This window comes from Suricata suricatta, chromosome 8 (assembly GCF_006229205.1).
Source record: "Suricata suricatta isolate VVHF042 chromosome 8, meerkat_22Aug2017_6uvM2_HiC, whole genome shotgun sequence".
In the NCBI taxonomy this organism is placed as follows: domain Eukaryota; kingdom Metazoa; phylum Chordata; class Mammalia; order Carnivora; family Herpestidae; genus Suricata; species Suricata suricatta.
In genome coordinates, this window is record NC_043707.1 from 10,199,800 (window position 1) to 10,220,923 (window position 21,124).

At 46.5% G+C, this 21,124-nt stretch overlaps 1 protein-coding gene across 1 annotated transcript in view; it reads left to right on the forward strand.

Annotated features, from left to right (window-relative positions):
• LOC115300198 (protein shisa-9-like) overlaps positions 1-21,124 on the forward strand; it is a 260,506-nt gene that overhangs the window by 227,064 nt on the left and 12,318 nt on the right. Inside the window, exons 3-4 of the mRNA XM_029949837.1 lie at positions 5,074-5,229; positions 12,448-12,495. Coding sequence (XP_029805697.1) covers positions 5,074-5,229; positions 12,448-12,495 — 204 coding nt within the window. The remainder of the gene's footprint in view (positions 1-5,073; positions 5,230-12,447; positions 12,496-21,124) is intronic.

Genomic DNA, 21,124 nt, shown 5'->3' on the forward strand with positions numbered 1-21,124 from the left:
GAGGCAGAAAGAAAGGGAGACAGAATCTGAAGCAGGCTCCAGGCTCTGAGGTGTCAGCACAGAACCCAATGCAGAGCTCAAACTCACGGATGGACTGTGAGATCATGACCTGAGCTGTAGTTGGATGCTTAACCCACTGAGCCACCCAGATGCCCCTACATTTCAATATTCCTGAATATTCAATGCCCAGAAGCAGGCACAAAATAGCGATCTTCCCAGTGCTCTGCATGGGGTAGCAGGAACGTGATGTTGAGTCAGCTTCATCTCTTCCTTTGCGAGGGACCCCTTTGGTGAGCCATCTCACTCATGCCCACTTACATTAAGTAACTACTCACTGCCCTTGAGGGAGCTCAGGACTTGGGAGATATCATCCAGCAGCAGATGTTTTATAATGGCATAGTAAATATTCTGTTGAATAACATAAGGCTGACCCAAGTGACAGGGAACATCTCTACCAATTTTTTTTTCTTTAATGACGTGTTTAGCATCTCTCCTGGCAGGCCTGGGAACAGAATTGAGCATAGTGGGTAGGGTCTAGAACCAAGGGAGCAAGGAGATGAGAGAACGGGCCCACTGGATGGTGGGATAGGGAGAGGTCAGCTCTTTAACTAGACAGGCTCGTATTTGGGATCTACTTCCAAGGGTAAAACAAAAATAAAACACCATGAAGACATTAGTTAACTAGCTTATGAATGTCTTTGGGCATTCCCATTTGCTGTTTGAAATTTCTGCTAAATCTTTGTAGATACACAGGAACAATGCCTTTTCCATCTTGACATGATCCCCAGGCCTTGCATTATATCCACATGTGCAGCCTCCCCTCTGGTCAGTTCCATTTCCCATAGGAAATCCAGACAACTACGCTAGTCCAAACTATACACTGCAAGGGATAGTAACCCCAAAGTATACTAGCTTATTAGAAAGGGGCTTCTCTGGGGCACCTGGGTGGCTCAGTGGGTTAGCATCAAAGTCCGCTCAGGTCATGATCTCACAGTTCATGAGTTCAAGCCCCGCTACTTCAGATTCTGTGTCTTCCTCTCTCTCTGCCCCTCCTCTGCTCATGTGCTCGCTCTCTCTCTCTCTCTCTCGTTCTCTCTCTTGAATAAATAAACATTAAAAGTGTGGGGGGCTTTCCTATCTTCTCTGTGACCCTCCTGTTGCCCTCATTCCTTCACAGTAAAGAGATTCTCCACTTGATAGGTTCAAACTCACTTGAATCCATGGCTTCCTGGATCCTTAACAATAAAGGTTCCAAGTAGAAAAACTCAGGGAAGCATTCTGATTGGTCCACCCTAGATCACATGCCTGCTTCTGGCCCAATCACTGTGAGAAGAAGGAGGTATTGTGATTTGTCAGATTTGGATCACATGCTCACTTCTGTGGCCAGAGGTGAGGGTTACTGTCCTCATTTCCAACTGCCAACCCTTACATGTCTAAATAAGAGGGTTGTTTTTTTTTTCCCCACCAGAGCACTCTCTGACCATGAACATGGTGGGTTTCAAGTACTGAGGCATTGCTGTCTTCCAGAAGCAACCGTCAACCGGTGACTTTTGGGAATTGGTATATAAACACTAAGGAGCTCCCTTATAGACAGAATTCTGAGACAGGCATTCCGCACCATTGACCAGAGTTCTGAAGTGGGATTAAACTCCAGTTAACTAGAGTCGCCCCTTGCTTGGCACTGTGCTCTTTGTCTGTTCTCCCTTCCCTGTCTTGCTCCCTTTTCTACAGTATTCCCCTGAGATCATGTCCCAGATATGCTCATACTTGGGTCCTTATCTCATTGACTTCTGGTAAACCCCAGACTAAGACAGTCATCGTGATTGGCAGCTCATCTCGTGACCCAAATTCAGATGAAGCAGTGTGCTGAAGGAAATGGTGGTTCTGAAGGCACAAAAATAGTAGCTGTCCAGTAAAAAAGATAGAGTGTGAAAACCCCCCATGAAATAGCAAACCATGAGAGGTTATAGTAACTCCTCTGACCGGACCAGCATTTGGGCACAAAACATGTCCAGCCTGACATGCCCAGAGGAAGCCAGCCTCCCCAGGAGGCGGCTCTGGAGAAGCGGTCAGACGATCTCGGGGTCCACATCGTCGCAAAAGCTGTGCTTTATGCAGCACCTTTTCCACTATTTTATTAATCTTGGACCTACCCAGCCCCAGCTGGTTCTCAGCCAAAAAGCTATCACGGCAGAAGGATACACACACTTCCTCACATGCCGGCCAGAGGCTAGGCGACGTGTCATATGTTTGCTGACATGCCCATTACACAGTTGGACTTGTGTGCATGCGCAGTGGTAAAAATGCTCTTCTTTTCTCCAGGTCTCAGCTGCCTTTTTCCATTTGGGTTCAAGGCAAACATATTCCATACACATCATGGGTTGACTTGACTGGAAGCAACGCTTGAGAGAGAGGGTTCAGGTGTATTAGACTCTGAGGGAGTGCTCTTCAACACACACACACACACACACACACACACACACACAGAGACACACAGACTCTCTCTCTCTCTCTCTCTCTCTCTCTCTCTCTCTCTCTCTCAGGTTATGAGGGAAAAAAAACAGGAATGGTGAAGGAACCACCCAAGGATGTGGGTCTCAGTCTCAGGTAAAGTCTGGACCAGGTTTAGCACATTATGGCTCTTGAACCGAATCTAGCAGCCACCTGTTTTTATAAAGTTTTATTGGCACACAGCCACACCCATTCATTGACATAATGCCTGTATCTGCTTTCTCGCTACAAGGGCAGAGTTGAGAGTATTTGTAACGAGACTGTGTTGTCCATAAAGACTGAACTATTTACAGTATGGCCCTTTAGAAAAAAAACTGCAGACCCTTGCTATCCCTGTAGCATCCCCTGGGAGCTCTGGAGCATCCACTCGTCCTTAAAGCTGTCCCTGCCTTGTGGCAAGGGGCTGGTCTGTGCACCTTAGTGTCAGCCAGCCAGGCATCCTGGTGTTGAGGGTGAGGTTCGTGAAGCACCTGAAACCCAGGATGGTGGTTCCCGAAATAACTTCTCAGGTGCTAGGCCCAGCCGTGAGCTGTGAGCCCCTGACAGAGTAGCTGGGAAGTGGGCACACATGCCAGGTAAAGGGGATCTTTCACAGTAGCACCAGCATGTACCACCATGTTTTTCTGGATCTGCACATGAGCTTCATGTACCTGGGGAAAATCTGTACTTCCTGCCTGAAACTAAGCAAGAATCCCTCCATCTGGACTCTGTGTCTCATCTCAGTTTTGCACTCTCCATCCCACTGCTCTCAGAATGATGGGAAACCCTTCACAAGGCATCCTGGGTCCTGCCCACCCATCCAAGCCCCACCTCCTCCCTCTCCCCTTTTCTGCACATGCCCAGAACACCCTCCAGCCACCCTCCACCTCCACCCATATTTAAACGACATCTAGATTTCTGGGTCTCTGCTCAGAGCACACTACATCAACCTCTGTCCAGCTGAATTCCATTTCCTCTAAGTAGTCAGTAGTCCACTCATGTATTTACGTATTTCTTTCTGTGTTTAAAAATCACATATGTGTAGATTTTCTCTACCAGAAATATTATATTATTTGCATTACTTTCACATTTACTTTTTCCTTCCTTAATGATGTAAGCCCAAAGGAACTATCCATGTTGACATATATGGAGTTAACTCATCTTTCTATAAGATTTTTTAAGTTTATTTATTTACTTAGAGACCGAGACAGTGGAAGTGCAGGATGGGCAGAGAGGGAGAGAAAGAGAGAGAATCCCAAGCTGTCAGCACAGAGCCTGTTACAGAGCTTGAACTTATGAAACTGTAAGATCATGACCTCAGCTGAAAACGAAGAGTTGAACTTAACCGGCTGAGCCACCCAGGTGCCGCAGGGTTAACTCAATTTTAAACACTTTTTTTTAAAGAGCTGCATGATATCCCATCAGATCCATGTACATATTGTGTATGTAATATGAATGTACAATAATTTAATAATTCCCATTAACTTGAGAGAGAGAAGAGTGAGAGTGGGGGAGAGGTACAGAGGGTGGGGGGAGAGAATCTTACGCAGAATCTATGCTCAGAGCCGAGCCAAACTCGGGACTCGGTTCCATGACCCTGGGATCATGAGCTGAGCCAAAATCAAGTGTCACCTGAGCCACCCAGGTGCCCAAGAATTCCCATATTTATAGGAGTTCAAATTGTTTCTGTGTGTGTGCATGTATTTCTCTTTATAGACAATGGTGCAAAAAATATCTCTGAACAAATATCCTAATATCATTTCTGTAGGCTTATTTCCTATAAGTGGTGTTATTTGGTCAAAATATAGAGTCACTTTACATTCTAGAATACACTATCATGTCCCTTTCTGCAAATATGGCAAATTGCATGCCCACCGTGAGTTTCTGAGACCACCAAGCTCCCACATCTTGATGACTATCGGTGTCCACCTCTTACTTAATGTATAGCAACCTCTTGGCAAAGGAACGGCTTCTCATCGTTGTTCTGACTTGCATTTCCTTGACTTTTACTAAAGTTAATCATTTATCTATAGTTGTGTGTGTGTGTGCGTGTTTTAATGTTTCTTCATTTTTGAGAGAGAGAGAGAGAGAGAGAGAGAGAGAGAGAGAGAGAGCGCACAACTAGAGAAGGGGTAGAGAGAGGGGGACAGAGGATCAAAGCGGGCTCTACACTGACAACAGCAAGACCAATATGGGGCTCGAACTCACAAACCGTGAGATGGTGACCTGAGCAGGAGTCGGACACTCACTGACTGAGCCACCCAGGCACACCCATAGTTTTAATAACAAAAATAGCCCCTGCAGTGGTAGGACCTTAACATGTCCATTTCTGGGGGGGAGGGGGGCATGGGACTGGAAAGTTCTAGGCACATCCTTTGCCCTTTAGTCCTCTATCCTCAGAGCTGCTCTCAGTGAACGCCGTGGAGCTGGTTGCTCCCAATGTCCCCGCACACCCTCCGCTGCCCTCCCTCTCGTATCCCCAAGAGGGTGGAGAGCTTGGGACTTTGTGACGGTGGGCTGAGTTTCATGGGAAGAAGGTCCCGGCCCGTCTGTGACCATCTCCCTCTGTCTCCTCCCTTGCAGACACTACGCAGATGAACAACGCAGTGCCCACCTCCCCTTTGCTCCAGCAAATGGGCCATCCACATTCATACCCCAGCCTGGGCCAGATCTCCAACCCCTATGAGCAGCAGCCGCCGGGCAAAGAGCTCAACAAATATGCGTCCTTGAAGGCGGTCGGTAAGTGCTGTTCGGTTTCGCCCGTGCTTTTCTGTGCTTTTTCTCTTTCCCTCTGACTGCTTTCTCTACTCCTCTCTTATGTTCTCCTTCTTTTCTTTTCCTTCTTCTTCTCTCTTAAACTCTGTGTCTCTGTCTCTTTCTCCACCTCCCTCTCTTTTCTCTCTCTCTGTCTGTCTCTATCTCTCTTACACATATTCCTGATCTCTGTACCTGGGGCTTTCTCTCTGACTAGATTGAGTCCCTCTTTGCCTCATGGGGCAGGATGGGTGGGCGAGGAACACAGGTGGGGGCTGTCTCCTGAGAGAGGGTGCTGGGAGGCTCATTTGGACCCACAGACACCCCATCCTCCTTCATCGTCACCATAGGCCCTAGTGAATCCTCAGGACACAGAATCCAGGATACCTGGTGTCCCAGTACCTTGCCCTGTAGCGGGTAACACCCATCACCCCGCCGCCACCCCATCTCTGAGAAGTTGGTAAGCGCAACACTCCTGTCTCAGGCAGCCTCTGCTCTTCCAGGTGGGGCGGCAGCCTGAGTTCTGATCAAGTTCTTATCAATTGCATTGGACCTTTTATACCTCCTGCCTCATTGTCTCACAGCGGTCCAAAGTGGAAGGCTCAATTAGTATCCCGATTTTCAGATCAGGAAGCTGAGGCTCAAAATGTCTAATTTCCCTTGCTCTAAACCAAGCCGCCTATGGATTTTTGGCACTCCAGAGCCTGTTCTCCTGCTACTAGCTTCCCACAGCACTGGTCCTCTGTCAGTACCTTCCCCGAGCTCACACGTAAGGGGGTGTGACATTGACCCTGATAGTGACCGGGCTTCTGAACGAATCGTGCAGGCAAACGTTCTATAGAATGGAAGCAGCAGCCACAGTGAAGTCAAACTTCAGGCAGATGGAGGGTCGCAGACCACATGCTTGCTTTTATCATCAGCTGCTTGTCTTCATTTCCTCCCTTGCTCCCGTGCCCCTCGTCAGAGATGGCATGGGAGTTGTTTGCTGATGGAGTCGGTGTCAAATATCTTAATTCCTTTCCAAACAGACACCAGAAACCAAAGCCCAGACACTATGACATGTCTGCGATGCTGGTGGTGACCACAGTCTCCAAACACCAGAGGCACAATGCAAGCATCTTGGTGGCTCGGCAGAGGGCCAAGCACATACTAGGAACTCCGTAAACATTTGAATCACCGATATCTTTAGGAATTCATGTCTCCCTGTCTTGTAGTGCTTCTAGATGGAGTCCCTCAAAGATGGGCGAACCAAATACCTAACACCAAGAGCACAGGCTGTGCAGATTGACACAGGCTTTTCTAAATGCCAAGCCCTGTGAGAACTCATATACCAGGTCCCATGTTGCGTGTTGAACTTCTAAACCAAACTCTTCCCTTGAATACACCCCATGACCACAGATTCCCTCCGTTCTGGAAATACTGTGTGTTTGCACAGTGTATGCATTCTAAGCGTGTTTAAATAGATTCAAATATGGGGCGCCTGGGTGGCTTAGTCCGTTAAGTGCTCGACTTTGGCTCAGGTCATGATCTCATAGTTTGCGAGTTCGGATTTGCACAGGGATCCTGCCCACATGTCTGCAGCGCATTTAGAATTATGTTTGTGGTATGAAAGCGTATTTTGCCCTCAAGTAACCCTTTCTTCCATAAAGGAAGGACTTCTGCAGTGTTTACTGAATGAAGGAATACGCTTGTCTTTGGCAAGAGTCAAAGCATAGCTCAGTTGTAAGGAAGCGCCCCTAATCTTCTAGAAACTCTGAAGGATCTTATATAAAGAACCCTCCTCAATCCTGGATATGGTTGATGTGCCCCTCTTCTTCTCCTTTCTTCCTCTCTGGCTGTTGTGGGGGTTCCCAGACTTGACCTGAGTCGCCGATGGTCTTGTGACTGTCCAGTGAGTTGGAGGTCTAGTGAGGAGCAAACTAAGGGACGGCCTGACCCACTGGGTTACCCAGGTGTCCAGCATCTGCCTGCACAAATGAATTGCAAATCCTTGACTAAGTGCTCTTCAAAGCATTCTTTATTAAGGCATAATTCACACCATGATGTGTGTGTGGATGATGAAATGCATTTCATTAACAAAATCATTACCTCCCAGGAGAGAAGTTGTTTAAAAAATTGTTTGCTTTTGAGAGCTCTGCAACCTTTGATAAGCAGACGCATTTTCTAAAAATTCCCAGGAAAGAAGGAAAGACTTGGACTGCCTTTAGGGTTAACTTCCAGGTTCAAAAATACCCCTGGAAAATAAATTTCTCTTGGCGGCTTTAATATCCAGAACATCGAGTAGTTTGAGCCAGTCACTGAAACTCTCTGACCTCAACTTCTTCATGTAAAAAATGAGGAATGAAGAGTTAGGAAATTTTAAAATAAAAATGAAACAGTTCCACTCATTCTAGTTATTAGAATGCCATGGGCCATTAAATATGTCCCAACTCCAGAGAGAAAAGAATAGTAACTATTTGTTATTTTATTTTATTTTATTTGCTTATTGATATCATACTCATTGATGTTAAAGAAATTTTTTAATGTTCATTTATTTTTGAGAAAGAGACAGAGCATGGAAGGGGGAGGGACAGAGAGAGAGACACAGAATCCGAAGCAGGCTTCAGGCTCCGAGCTGTCTGCACAGAGCCGGATGCAGGACCCAAACCTGTGAACCATGAGGTCATGAGCCAAAGTTAGACTCTTAGCTGACTGAGCCACCCAGGTGCCCCAACACATTCACTGATGTTTAAAGAAAGCTCCTTTCTCTCTACAATTCAGAGAGATAGCATGTGATTACAGAATGGTCTCTGTTCCCAAGGGGCTCAGTGCCCAATTGTCAGAAAAAGATTAGCACCCACTAGGGAAATATTAGTAGTGAAACTTCATCAAATTCTGTACAAGGAGGTGTAATGGGGTTGGATTATCACTTATTTTGTTCATTCATTCATTCATTCATTTTTTAGACATTTAATCATGTGTCCCTTGGTTGTAGATCCCACTGAGGCATGAACCAAGTCTTTCCCATTCATCAATACATCCCAGCACCTGGTGCCACGCAGAACTTACAAGTCCTCCCAATAAATATTTGTATAATTAGTGAATTAGAACATATGATGGGCACCCCTTTATGTCAGGAGCACGAGATGGTCAGCAAGACAGTGGAGCATGGCGTGGCCTCTGCCCCTGTTTGGGACAGAGTTTAAGACATCACTAGATATTTCAAGGTCTTTCAGAAATTACTTAGCCTCCTCAGGTCTCAGTTGCCCCCTCTGTAAAATGGTGATAATAACAATACAGAGCTGATGGCTTGTTGGGAAAATTCAGCGATAGAGTGCACAGAATGTGCTTAGCCTGGCATACAGTCAGCCCTCAGTAATACTGCCACATGTTAAAGTCTGCAGACCAGAGTTATTTGTTGGCCATATCTTCCCTCAGATCTGCAAGATATGCTGGTGCCTTGATTAACATGCAATTGCTCAGACGACTAGTTTTGAGGGAGGGAGAGTTTATTCCCTCAAGCAAACAGCAAACTTTTCTGAGCTGTTCCAAGGACCGGCAATCAGTCAGACCTCTTTACTGCCCCCATATCGCCTGAACGACGAAGATCCAGACATAGGGCTACTGCCATCCATCAAAAAAAGATTAAATCTTATCCAACTGACTCTCCTTCCTAAGTCAGAAATGTGGACTTAAACAGTTGAGTTACATCCTCCCCCAAGACTGAGGACACGAAGTGCATCTTGTGATAAACTGAGTCGAAATGTAACCTGAGGACTCAGTGAACCTGGCTTCCGCCAACTGTGTGGTGGGTACTTATGATGTGAAGAGCCCACTCTGTGGTTCCTCATAGGTCAGTGTTGACAAGGCAGAGGTGTTTGCAAGGAAAATGTCCTGAAGGCTTACCTGTTGGTTCAAAAAGGGTGGCTCCTGCCTCCAGAGGTGGAAAAAGACCACACTTTCACATAATTTCTGATGGACCTTGCATACAGAAAGTTGACTACGCATTGGCGTTTATCTCCTGTTGGCCCCATGTCTAGTTTTTTCACTAGGCACCCACGACTTAAACTCCTGACCACGTGCCCTTTATCTTATTTATTTTTTGGATATGATTTATTGTCAAGTTGGCTAACATACAGTGTATACAGTGTGCTGTTGGTTTTGGGGGTAGATTCCCATGGTTTATCACTTATATACAACACCGATGCCCATCCCAACAAGTGCCCTCCTCAATGTCCATCCCCCATTTCCCCCTCTCCCCCACCTCCCCCATCAACCCTCAGTTTGTTCTCTGTATTTAAGAGTCTCTTAATAGTTTGTCTCCCTCCGTCTCTGTTTGTAACTATTTTCCCTCCTTCCCTTCCCCCATGGTCTTAAGTTTCTCCATTTCCACATATGGCTAAAAACCTAGGATATCTGTCTGTCTGACTGACTTATTTCACTTAGCATAATACCCTCCGATTCCATCCACGTTGCTGCAAATGGCCAGATTTCATTCTTTCTCACTGACCTACATGCCCCTTAGATACTTCATTGCAACCCTGGCTACCCAGTGAGAGAAAGAGACAGGGCGTACCAGCATTATTGGCAAAATGCCATGGCGCCTTCATTTTTACAGTAAAATTTTAATAAGAAGATATCCTCTGTTGTGATTTGACAGACAAGGGGCTCTTTTGCCCAAATCATGTTGCAGTCGCCAGTGGCACTGTTGAAAACCACAGCATTGCACTTCAACGTGGCAGGAATTCCGCTGTAGGAGTCATGTGTGAGAAACCTACATGATGCATGGGGCCTCAGCCTTGGATTGGCCTCTACAAATTTAATTTTTTTTTAAGTTAGGGCAAGAAGAGGGCTAACATCATTGAAGGCTCAAAACGCTACACCTCTGAGGGATGTACTGTCCCAGTCTTTTGCAGATGGTGAAACTAAGACTCGGTATAGTTAAGCAATTTTTCCAGAGTCTTTCAGTAAGTGGCAGAGCCAAGAGTCACATTCAGGATTATCTGATTCAGAATCCCATGTTCTCTCCATGAGATGATTCTGTCTTCCAGAGAGCAATTTCTGGCATCAGAAGGCTATCACCAGACCAAACAACAACAAAAAAAATTGGTGAGCACTTTTCCCTCTTGTTTTGGAGGGAGGATTATTTATATTGAATTGTTTGTCTGAAGGTAAAAGTTTTCCCATGGTGCTGAGTATAATTAAGGTGTAATATATTTAAGGCATGCTACAGATAATTTTACAGTAGCATGTTTATTGAGAGATACATACTCTAGGATAACCAGCATCCCAGTAAGGATAAGAAATATTTCATCACCCAGAAGGTTCCCTCATGTTCCTTTCCTCTCGATGCCTTAGATCCATCCCCCTTTAAGAAATGTTTAATTATTTCACTCAACAAATATTTATCTCATGTCAAGGTAGTGGCACCAAGCATGTAGTGGGACCTTATGTATATACTTGGGAGCCTGTGTGCTCTCTGATTAAGTGTCCTTATTTTCAGTGTATTTATGAAAGAAAACTTGTTACCACCTGGTCAGAACTAAACCCTGCCTCAGGTGTGGGGCATGGCTCCCGTCTTCAAGTGATGAACTTGGCTTAGGGGTCAGATGGCCTGTTTGGCGTCCTTGACTCAGTGACTCAGGCAGTGTTGTGTTCACCCACACGGGAAGATTTGGGGCCACATCACTATTTCCAGATGTCCGTGAACCTGGCTCAGAGAGAAAAGAAACATCAAGTCATCCTGGGCGGGTCCCAGTTAATTTTAACTTCTTCACCCTCCTGCCCCTTCGTTTCCCCTCTGTTGTGAGTAATGAGGGTGTTGAGTTCGTATCCACAGGGGGAATGTGGCAATTTGAGCGTCCTTTGGCATGCCCAGGAGGCCAACCAGAAATGTTTAAATGAGGCCGGATCTGTGCTCTGTAATCTTTCACATCACACGGAATGTTCCCTGCCACTCCTCTCAGCTGGAAGTCTGATCTCTTTCTCTGAAAACTGTGCAAAAATGCTGAGAACTTGGGCTTTTCAGGTAGATTCCTAAGAAAGGAAAGGGGGGCCAGTGGCACACCTGATTGGTTAGGCCTCCAGCCAATGGGCAGAGGCTGCTGCCCAGACCCAGAACTGTGTGCGGCAGGTTTGCCCCGCTTGGAGTAAAACCCAATCTTACAGAGAAGGTCAGTCAAAGACTGGCTTAGGGTGTAGCCATCACCCTTCTTACATTCTTTACCTGTGAAAGGAGTTACCAGGGAGTTCTCTTAATAAAGTGCAAGTACCCAGGCAGGGCTCATTCGGCACACCTGAAAGGAAATTCCACTTGGAGAAATTTATTTATAAACAAAATTCCAAGTATTATGGGATGCTTAAATAACAAACTTGAATCCCATAGCATTTAGGAGAATTTCCCTCCCTTAGGAAAAATCACTTCACAGAGAAACTTGAATTCGTTTGCTCATTCATTCATTCAACAGTATTTTTCTTTCTTTTTTTCTTTTAATGTTTATTTTTGAGGGTGGGGGGTAGGATCAGGGGAGAGGCAGAGAGAAGGGAGACAGAGGATCCAAAGTGGACCCTGTGCTGACAACAGAGAGCTGGATGTCGAGCCCGAACTCACAGACACTGAGATCATGACCTGAGTCAAAGTCGGATGCTTAACTGACTCAACCACCCAGGCGCCCTATCATATTTTTCAAACACAGACTCTGTGCAAGGTCAGCCCTTCCCCCTTGGGCACCTGCCACCCAGCCTGTAACATTGCAGTCAGCAGAGCCTGACCTAACCTTGGATTTGGAGCTCATAATCCCCCTCTCCCCCAACTTCTGCAGGAGAGGGATTGCAGTCAAACAGGATCAAAATGGATCTTTTGTGAACAAAGTGTTGTCATTAGTCAAAGTGACCTCATGCCACTCAAATTTTCATTTGTTTCTTAGAGGGTTGAGATTGAGAGCCAGATTCACTGCCTAAGAAATCTCTCCCTAACATAACAGAAAGCATCTAGGCCTTCTTCAGGGGACTTTTATTGACTCTCTGTTGGGTGTTATCTTGATACTGCAGAAGGAGGTGTGCACAGAATCACATGTGCACATCTGGTCTCTCACCCTGTTCCCCGGGACCCCTGAGGCCCGCTCCCCACCTGCCTTGGAGGCTGCAGCTGGGGCCACCAGCAGGTGAGGTCAGCGGGTGCGAGAAGCCGGCCAGCAAATCAGCATCTCTCGATTATTTTTTTAGGAAGTTCTGATGGTGACTGGGCAGTGGCGACACTTAAGTCACCAAAAGGTACTGTACGGCTTTTTCTAGCTCTTTTGTTAAGGTGTTGTCACATTTGACATGAATCAGTGAAGGCACAAAGTGTCCTGGTGTCTATGTGTGACCCAGTGCCACACGTGTGTCCCCGTTGGATAGATCTGCAAGTCCGTCTAAGTTCGAGCGTGTAGGCGTTTGTGTGTGTGTGTGCATGCGCGCGCGCATGTGTGATGTGTCTGTGCTCTGGGCTGTTGTTGAAGAATTTGCTACCCCCCACTTGTCTATATTCATGTTACTATCAGACATCATCCCAGGTAAGATATCCAGGAAATGTTGGCTTTTCTCAGAAAGCAGCACAAGCAGACTAGCAAAACCCAAGGGGAATTAATGCAGAGGAGAAAACACACCCTCCGATGCAGAGGTAAACAGAGTCAGGTTCTTAGCTCCAATCCTGGGGATGATTTAGCCTTTTCACTCTTTTCAACCTTCCTGAGGCAGCATGGGGAGAATCAGGAGTCGGTCATGTGTAGTCTGTAAGTTTAACCAATGGGGTGGCTGGACCAGGAGGTAGCTAGCATTTACTCCCTCCCTACCATGTGCCACACAGAGTGCTGGCCCTTTGCATCACGTTGTCACCAAATTCTCCGATGACCCCGTTGTGCAGGCAGTGTCCTTCCCCTTTAGCAATGTGGACGCAGGTGTCTGAGGGAGGGTGTCTTGCTAACGTCCACAGCTGCAGAGTGCTGGAGCTGTAGTCTGGACCCGCGTCCGTCTGACCTACATGCCTAGGTTATTTCCCACCGGGGTGTGATGGCAGCAGCTCTTTGCAGAACAGATACGAAACTTGTTTCTCTTCTGTTTTCACTCCATTTGCTCTGTTGGATTTGGCGGTGGGGAGGGTGTCGCTGACCCAAGCCGTGGAGGCAGAACTCTTCAGTGACCCTAGACTGGGGAAGTTAGAAGGCCTCACCGGGCTCCAGGCAGGATACTGGCGGCACCATTTTTGCATTCTCGAAAGATGGTTTTGGTTTCCAAGTAGAGACGGGATTAGGAACAAGTGGCCTGGAGGTTGGGCCACTCCCCAGGAGGCTGCTGCAGTTACTCAGGCGGACAGTGGCCTGAGCTGCGGTGGGCAGAGAACACAGAAGACAAGTGGAAGATGAGTAAGAGATAGTAGGTCATGAGTGTGCGCCTGTGAGCAGGGAGGAGGGAACAGTCCTCACTGGTTCTCACATTTCAGTGCTTGAGCAGCATCAGCCTCCCCCAGAGGACTGTTAAAACCCAAATTCCTGGGCCGTATCCCAGAGCTTCCGATTCACCCGGCTTTGGGTGGGACCCAAGGGGTTGCCTTGCCAATAGGTTCCCAGGTGACGCTGCTGGCTTGGGGACCACACTTTGAAAAACACCACAGTAGAGAAATCTTGCTGGTGAACTAGCATCCTCTGGTTAGGTCTCTGAGGATCGTTCTTTGGGCTGAGGGTTTGGAAGAGGGGAGTCTGACTAGGTCTCAGAGGCTCAGAAACACCCTGAGCTCCAGGGGGAATGCGGGAGGGAAGGGGACACACTGTATTCTCATATCCAGAGAGAGAGCTTTAGACCCATGAGTCTGGTGAGTATCCCTTGACTACACAGTTGTTGCCTTGAGAGAGGCAGATTTCTGGGTCTTGCATTAGGTAATAACTGTTCACATGTCAACATCCATTTTTAGAAATGCAAACAATTTGGAACATGACAGACCTACTAATTTGAGGCATAAACTTTTTTTCTCTCTCTCCCGTGTGAAAAACAAAGCCATTATGATTCCCGTGACAGCATTTGGAAGCAGTCAGCACCCCTGTCCTTATATCAGCTTATTGTTGTCTGATGCATTTAGGAAATATTTCAGGATGGGTCCAAAGTAAGGGCTTGGAAGCTGTTTTTCCACGCACACTGGGCCGATTTCAGCTGTCCTGTTAAATGCATTTTTATTTATCCTGCCTTGTCTAGGGAGGAGGGAAAGGGTCTCAGAGTTGGCCAGGCCCCACTTCCTCTGGGGTCACTGATCTTTCTCTGGTGTTCTCTACTCAGCCTCTGGGCCCTGAGTCTATGTGAGGCCTGATAACGAGGTGGGGAGTTTGGATGACCCCACCTCCCAGATTCCTCTCCCTTCTCCAAAGGGTGTGATGAACTCAGCCCCAGACAGTCCTGGCTTCCAATCACAGGCTCATCATTCAGTATTCTTGTGACCCTCAGCACGTCAGCCAACCCCTCTGAGTCCCTGTTTTCTGCTGGCGCATAGAAAGTGATAACCACATGAAGGCTATTAGTGGCATCATTATGACTATTTTCAGGTGAGCAAATTAAAGGCTCTGGAAAATCTGGTGGTAACAAAAACTGTCAGACTCTACCACAATTTTGCAATCACTTTTGATGTCTAGTCTCTCCTCTCTTCGGGAAAAGCAGTTAACATCTTCGCATCCAGGGGCACGAATGTGGCTAGAAACCCCCTCTGGGAACATAGGGCAAGAAGGAGCAGAGGAGTTGCCAGAGCGGTATATGCTCCCTGGAGGAGGTTGGCCAAGGAAGGGGTAGCTGCCTAAAAAAGGACAAGGTCCCTAAAGATGCAGGATTCCTGTTTCCACCTGCATTGTCTGTAATTCCCTTGGGGGGTGAACCATATCTGCCAGGGTGGGACATGGCCAACACATCACACCAGTTTGCACTATTCATTTTTCTCTACCTGAGGTTTCTCAGTACCCCTTTCACTGCCCCTTAGTGGCCCCTGCTGTTGCTCTGCCCGTGCCCAGCCCTGGGAAATCCTGGCATAGGTGTTGACAGTATACCAGGGAAGACACTACCCCCTCAAGCCCAGTGGACTTTCCCTATCAGCACAAAGCCATGTCTTTTGAAATCTGGTTACTTTGTGAAATGAATGTTTGAGCCTGACCTATTGCTTAACCTACTGCTACCCTGGAGCCCTGAACTTGGGGGAAATTGCCAGCATCTTGCTGTGTACTATGATATAATCACTCTGGCTCTGATCAGAAGCAGACCATGTGCTCTCACACAAGCCACTCACAGGCTCTGAAAACCCATTTCTACCATTTCCAAGATAGAGGCGATGAAAATCCACCCCCCGTCGTGTTTGGGGAAGTAATTTTATGAGATGATACAAATAATACATGTCAATGGTGACAATGAAGAAAATGCACTTTACTCAACCTTTCTGCTTTTATGGACGAGGGAACCAAGTCGTCTGAGATAAATGAGGTTGCCCAAAGTCACACGGGTAAATTACATCAGACCCAGGACATGGACCCAGTCTTCAAAGAATGGCTTAAAGACTGGACTCAGAATCACTGGAGACGCTTGTTCCAAATGAAAATCCTTGGCACGTATTGCAAAGACACTGGAACCACTGGATGCAGGGCTTCAACATCTTTTCTTCATTTTTCATTCTTTATTTCATTTTGTAACCGCACCTTCTGGATAATTCTGTATGTACTAAAGTGTGGACCTACCTTTTCCAAGACCCAAACCCTAGACACAGTTTGCCCTGAAACACCAATTCCACATGCCAGCATCCTTCCCAACATGAGTATTTTTGGGTTTGCTGAAATAAAACTGTTTTCTTAATTGGGGGTTTGAACTGGAAGCCCCAGATGGAAAGCAGGAACATTAGAGGTGACAGTCTTGGATTTGATGTCCTGCCCTGACACTTATCAGCTGTGGCAGAGAAATTTGGTGGCCAAATTACTCAGTATCTCTGGGCCTTAGTTTCCACCATCCCATGGGAAAGGTGATATTGCCTTGTCATCCATAAGAGGGTGTAGGTGAGATAATGTCAGTGAAATGGTGGAGATGATGTCTGGTACAGAGTAGGTACTCAGTAAATTCCAGTTTTTTCTTTTTTTCGAAGAATATTGATTTAGCTCAGTAATAAATGTTCATCTAAGGGATGCTAGAGAAGGCACAATGCAGTAGAAAATGTGTAATTTGGGTTGCAGTTCTGTCAGGGTGTACACAGCTTGAATAAGGACCCACGGAAAGGCAACATTAAAACATGACTTCGTGAAACTCAGCCTTTTGTGATTTTCTCGTTTGGGCTTTTGGTTTGCTGTTGAGCAGGAGGGTTCAGAGCAGGTGTAGGATACAGAGGGGATGTTTTTTAATAAAAATCAAATCCCACCAGCTTCCATGTATGGCCTCTTTTACAAGCACACAGCGAGCACTGGAGTTTTGATGAGCTTCTCTGGGAACCCATAGGGCATGGGGGGAAATCTCTGCAGAAAAGATTGCAATAAACATGTTTGCTAGTTTGAAAATATGCCCCCTTGGAGGCTCAGCCAGCTAGATCTTATTCATTTGAAACTTCCTTGGCGTCTTGCATGGTACTCACGGCAGAGAGTGATACTCAATATGCATTTTATTAACAAATTATTAAGTTGGGCATAGTGTTTGAAGGGAATCCTGCAGTCTTTTCAGAAGAGTCACTGGGAAATGGATAAATTAACCAGATGGTAGTCCAGGAGAGTTTTGTTCTAGACCCATTGCTGCTTCTACGCAGTTTGGAATCCTTGAGCCCACAGCTTCGGTTTCCCTCCTGTAGAATGGAGGGTTGGGGATCGTTGATCTCTTTGGCCCTTCTGTCTCTATAATCGATCTCTGTAAGCAATCGGGCATTGCTCTGATTGGCTTGCCTTGTCATATGCCCATCTCTGAACAAATAGCTATGGTGAAGGCAGTGAAATGGGTTGATTATAATCACTGGGGATACTGGGGGCGGGAAAGTGGAGGGGTATGTCATCCAAACCCTGCGGATTAACAGTAGGAGACAAGAGGATTCCACATCTGAAAATAGGGAGCTATTCCTGGAAATAGGATGGGTAAATGATTGCTATTTGTATCAGTAGTCTCACCACAATAATGCTGTGTAACAAGTGACCCCAAGCCTTGTAGTTTAACATTCATTTAGCAGCATTTACTGAGAGCAGGTGTCTTTGTGCCAGTGACTTATACTGATGTGGGAGGTTCTCCACGTCTCAGCTGAGGTGACACATCTACCTGGCTGATCTAGGTTGGTCTTAGCTGGAGTGACTAGGGTGCCCTGGCTTTGCTCCAGGTGTCTCTACCTCAGACAGGGTAGATGACACGGGTGCAAAAGAGGAGCCCAAAACCAGCAAAACCTTTTCCAGACTTCCGTTAGGTCCTGTCTTTTGCCATTCATGAATTACATGGATGAACTCAGAATCTGCTAGCGGAGAAAAGAGATCTTCCTCTTTTGGAGTAAGTTTCAAAGTCACATTAAAAGAGTTTAGATATGAGACGGGTGGAAAATTGAAGCCATTCATGCATGAACCTAGCGTAGGATCCCAAACCTTACAATTCTCTTTGAGATGGCCCTTTGCCGATAGCATTTTGGAAGGAGGTACGTAGGATTAAGGATAGTTAACTTGATTTGCTTCATTAAAAAAAAAATAACACCAGTTATATAAACTTTCACAGAGAGGAGGTTGATCGGAAGACAAACCACACAAAAGAATCTCTGAAAAGAAATCTCTTCATCTGTGGAGAGGCAGCGCAGGATGCGTGGAAAGGCAATGAATGAGTGCAGTTTCCATCCAGGGCCATTCTGTGCAGGGGGCTCTGTGGTCAGCCATGGCTGGAGTCCCTCTTTGTTCAACAGCCTTTCAGAAAGAGGTGACTGCATTGCAGGGCTGCGTAAGGAAGAGACAGAAAACCTGCAGGCTTCGTGGCCTGTCAGCAACACAAAGGACTCCCCAGAGTTCACAACCGTGGGGCTCACAGCACAGCCTGGACACCTTTGGTGGAAAGCCCAAGTCAGGCACTGTTTCACAGTCCTCTCCAGCAAAGGCATTGGGAGCCCTCAGGGTAAAGACCAAAAAAAAAAAAAAAAAAAAAGTCCAGGCTCCTGGACTCCCCTTGACAATTCTTTCTTAGAGAGATATAGGACTTCAAGAAACACATGAATCCCAGAAGAAAGCTGGGAGCCATGAGCTTTATTAAGACCTGGTTCAAATGTGACTTTCGCTCCTTGTGCCTCTTCAGCAAGGCCCATAACCAGGTGAAACGGGGCAATGGGGCTAATTCGCCACAGAGACAAACCTTCTCATCTCCTCCCTGGCCTTCTCCTGTCTGAGAAGCTAGGCTTTTTTCCCCTGCCTTTCTTGTTTCTGCCTGCTGAGACAGTTTCGGGAACCTGCACAGATTTATAGAATGCATTTTAAAAGGAGAGAAATACCTGGGCATTTTTTTTTTTAAACACGGACCGTCCCTGCTTTTCCTTTTTAATTTAGCTTGTGAAGGAGGAGAAAGAAGTAGAGACCCAGAAAATATTCCTGTAGAAGTAAAAAGCAAATACTGTCCTGCTGAACCAAGGCCCCTCCAGAGACAGAGGCTTGAGAGAAGAAAGTCTCTCTCTCTGTTATAGTCCCGAGGGGAGAAGTGGTACAGGTTGGTGGGGCAGCTCGACTCGAAACTGTCACTTGGGCACCCAGGTTTCTCCAACACTGTTTCTCTATCACCCTCTACCGGATTGTCCTCGGCTGCATTGTTCCAGCTAGTGGCTGCCATAGCCTATGAGAAGGCAGAAGAGGGGACACCCAGGGGAAGTGATTTTCTTGCAAGAAAGTAAGGTGAAGTGAAAATTGGGTGCATCGCTTTTGCTAACCTTGCATGGGGAGGAGATGAACCACATGGCCAAAGTGAGCTTCTGAGAAGGCTGAGGAAATGTAGCTCAGAGCTGGGTGACCATGTCCCCAAGAGAAAAAGGTAGAAAGGGACTCGAGAGACAAGTGACCACGTGCTACACCTTCCCAGGTGAGAGTGTGTATTTAAGGGGACCTGCTTGTCTCCTTTATTCCCGTACCGCACCCTGCAAAGCCGATCTTACTGTCCTCGTATGATTTTCTTGTACTTGCGACAATGACAGCAACAGCAGCTCCCATCTGTTAAACACCTCCTATGAGGCCATGACCCTGGTGTGTATGTGATTCCCTCCGATACCCTCAGACCCCTATCACATAACCATTGTTGTTTATTTTCAGTTTTATTGGTAAAACATAGAGAGATCAGGTAATTTGCACAAGGTCTCTAGCTTGTAAGTGGAAGAGCTGGGATCCCAGATCCCCAGATCCAGCTTCTCTCAAAGATTAGGCTCTTTCTGCCATATGGTAAGGAAGAATTTATGGTCACAAAAATGAGGCGGGCATTCTTCCAGACATCGGTAGATCTTCCAGACCTGATGCACTGCATCCTTCAAGCTCTAACCTCATTAATCCTTTTTTCTTTCTCTCATTAATCCTTCTAATTCCTGGAACTTAATGCTGAAGCCTTGTCTTTTGAGTCTCAGGGCTCTGTCTGCTATGGTTATCAAGAGCCTGGTGTAGGATTCAAAACCAATACTTTGGCTCTCTGTCATCACTGAAGGTGATTGCTACTCTCTGGGTGATGGGAAGGAGGAATGGTAGAAGCACAAGAAAAAGAAATATTGGATAATCTCTCAAAATATCCCACTACATTGAGGGTATTAGCATGATGTAGCATGAAGAGTCCAGGCAGCCACATCTGCCTCATGGGCTTGGGGTGGGGTAGGGGCCAGCTACATGACATAGTATAAGGAGTGCCTGGCCCTGAGTGATGATGCAGGCATTTCCATCTTCTCTCAGTTCTGTGAGATATCTCTGGGATAGGTGGCCTCCTTTGAGTCATTGCCCCTCAGAGATGCCAAGACCTGTGCAGTAGCCAACCTGAATACTGGAAGAGCCACAGCCTGGCAGGGCGAGTCTCATGTCACCCCCAGCTCCTTCTTCCTCACCTCAAGGAAGAAGAAGATAAAAGATAGTTTGCTTTAGGAGGGACTTTGGGGTTTGTTAAACTTCCTGTGGTGACACGTTGATACTTCCTCTTGAGTGTATACTTACCTGTGCACCCCAATCCCTGATGCTTGAGGAGAAAAAATCAAGAAAAGTGGTTTCTCTGCATAATACTCATCCCACCCTCCATTTTCTTTAGTTTTAAGGGGATGTTTTCCCAAGGATAAAACCTTGCTAAGGAAATAAGATTATTCTCTATAAGTGGTCTTATAACCAGGAAAGTGGTGAATGCTGTAGCCACAAATTCACAGATTCCAAGATACCTGGAATTCGGCCAAGTGTTCTGGGTTCAAATCCCAGTGCCATCACTTGGACAAGTTGCCAAAGCTCTGTAGCCTCAGTTTCCGCATTTATAAAATGAAACTGATCATGGCACCTACCTTAGTAGCATATTGAGAGTATTAAATGGGCTAACAAATTCCCAAGCCAAGTATCTACAGCAGAGCACACACTTAAGAAAGATGAGCTCTTACTCAGTTTACCACTGGGGAAGCTGGGAGGGAGGCCAGATTTCTGCTCTAGCAAAGCAGTCTCTAACCAGTCCCTACCTCCTTCACCCAACTTCATTCTGCTGCCTTGAACGAACTGCTATGGAGCGGTCATGCCCCTGCAAGACTATGGCCAAGGGTATGGAGCTGGGCAGCAACCAGGTTCTCCTGCCCCAGAAATAAAGGAACTTAACCCCTGCTTTAGTCCTTTGATTTCTGTAAAGCACAGGGCACAGGTCAGGCTTCTGTGATACGGATTATGTATTAGTCAGTGTTCTCCAGAGAAATTGAACTGTGTGT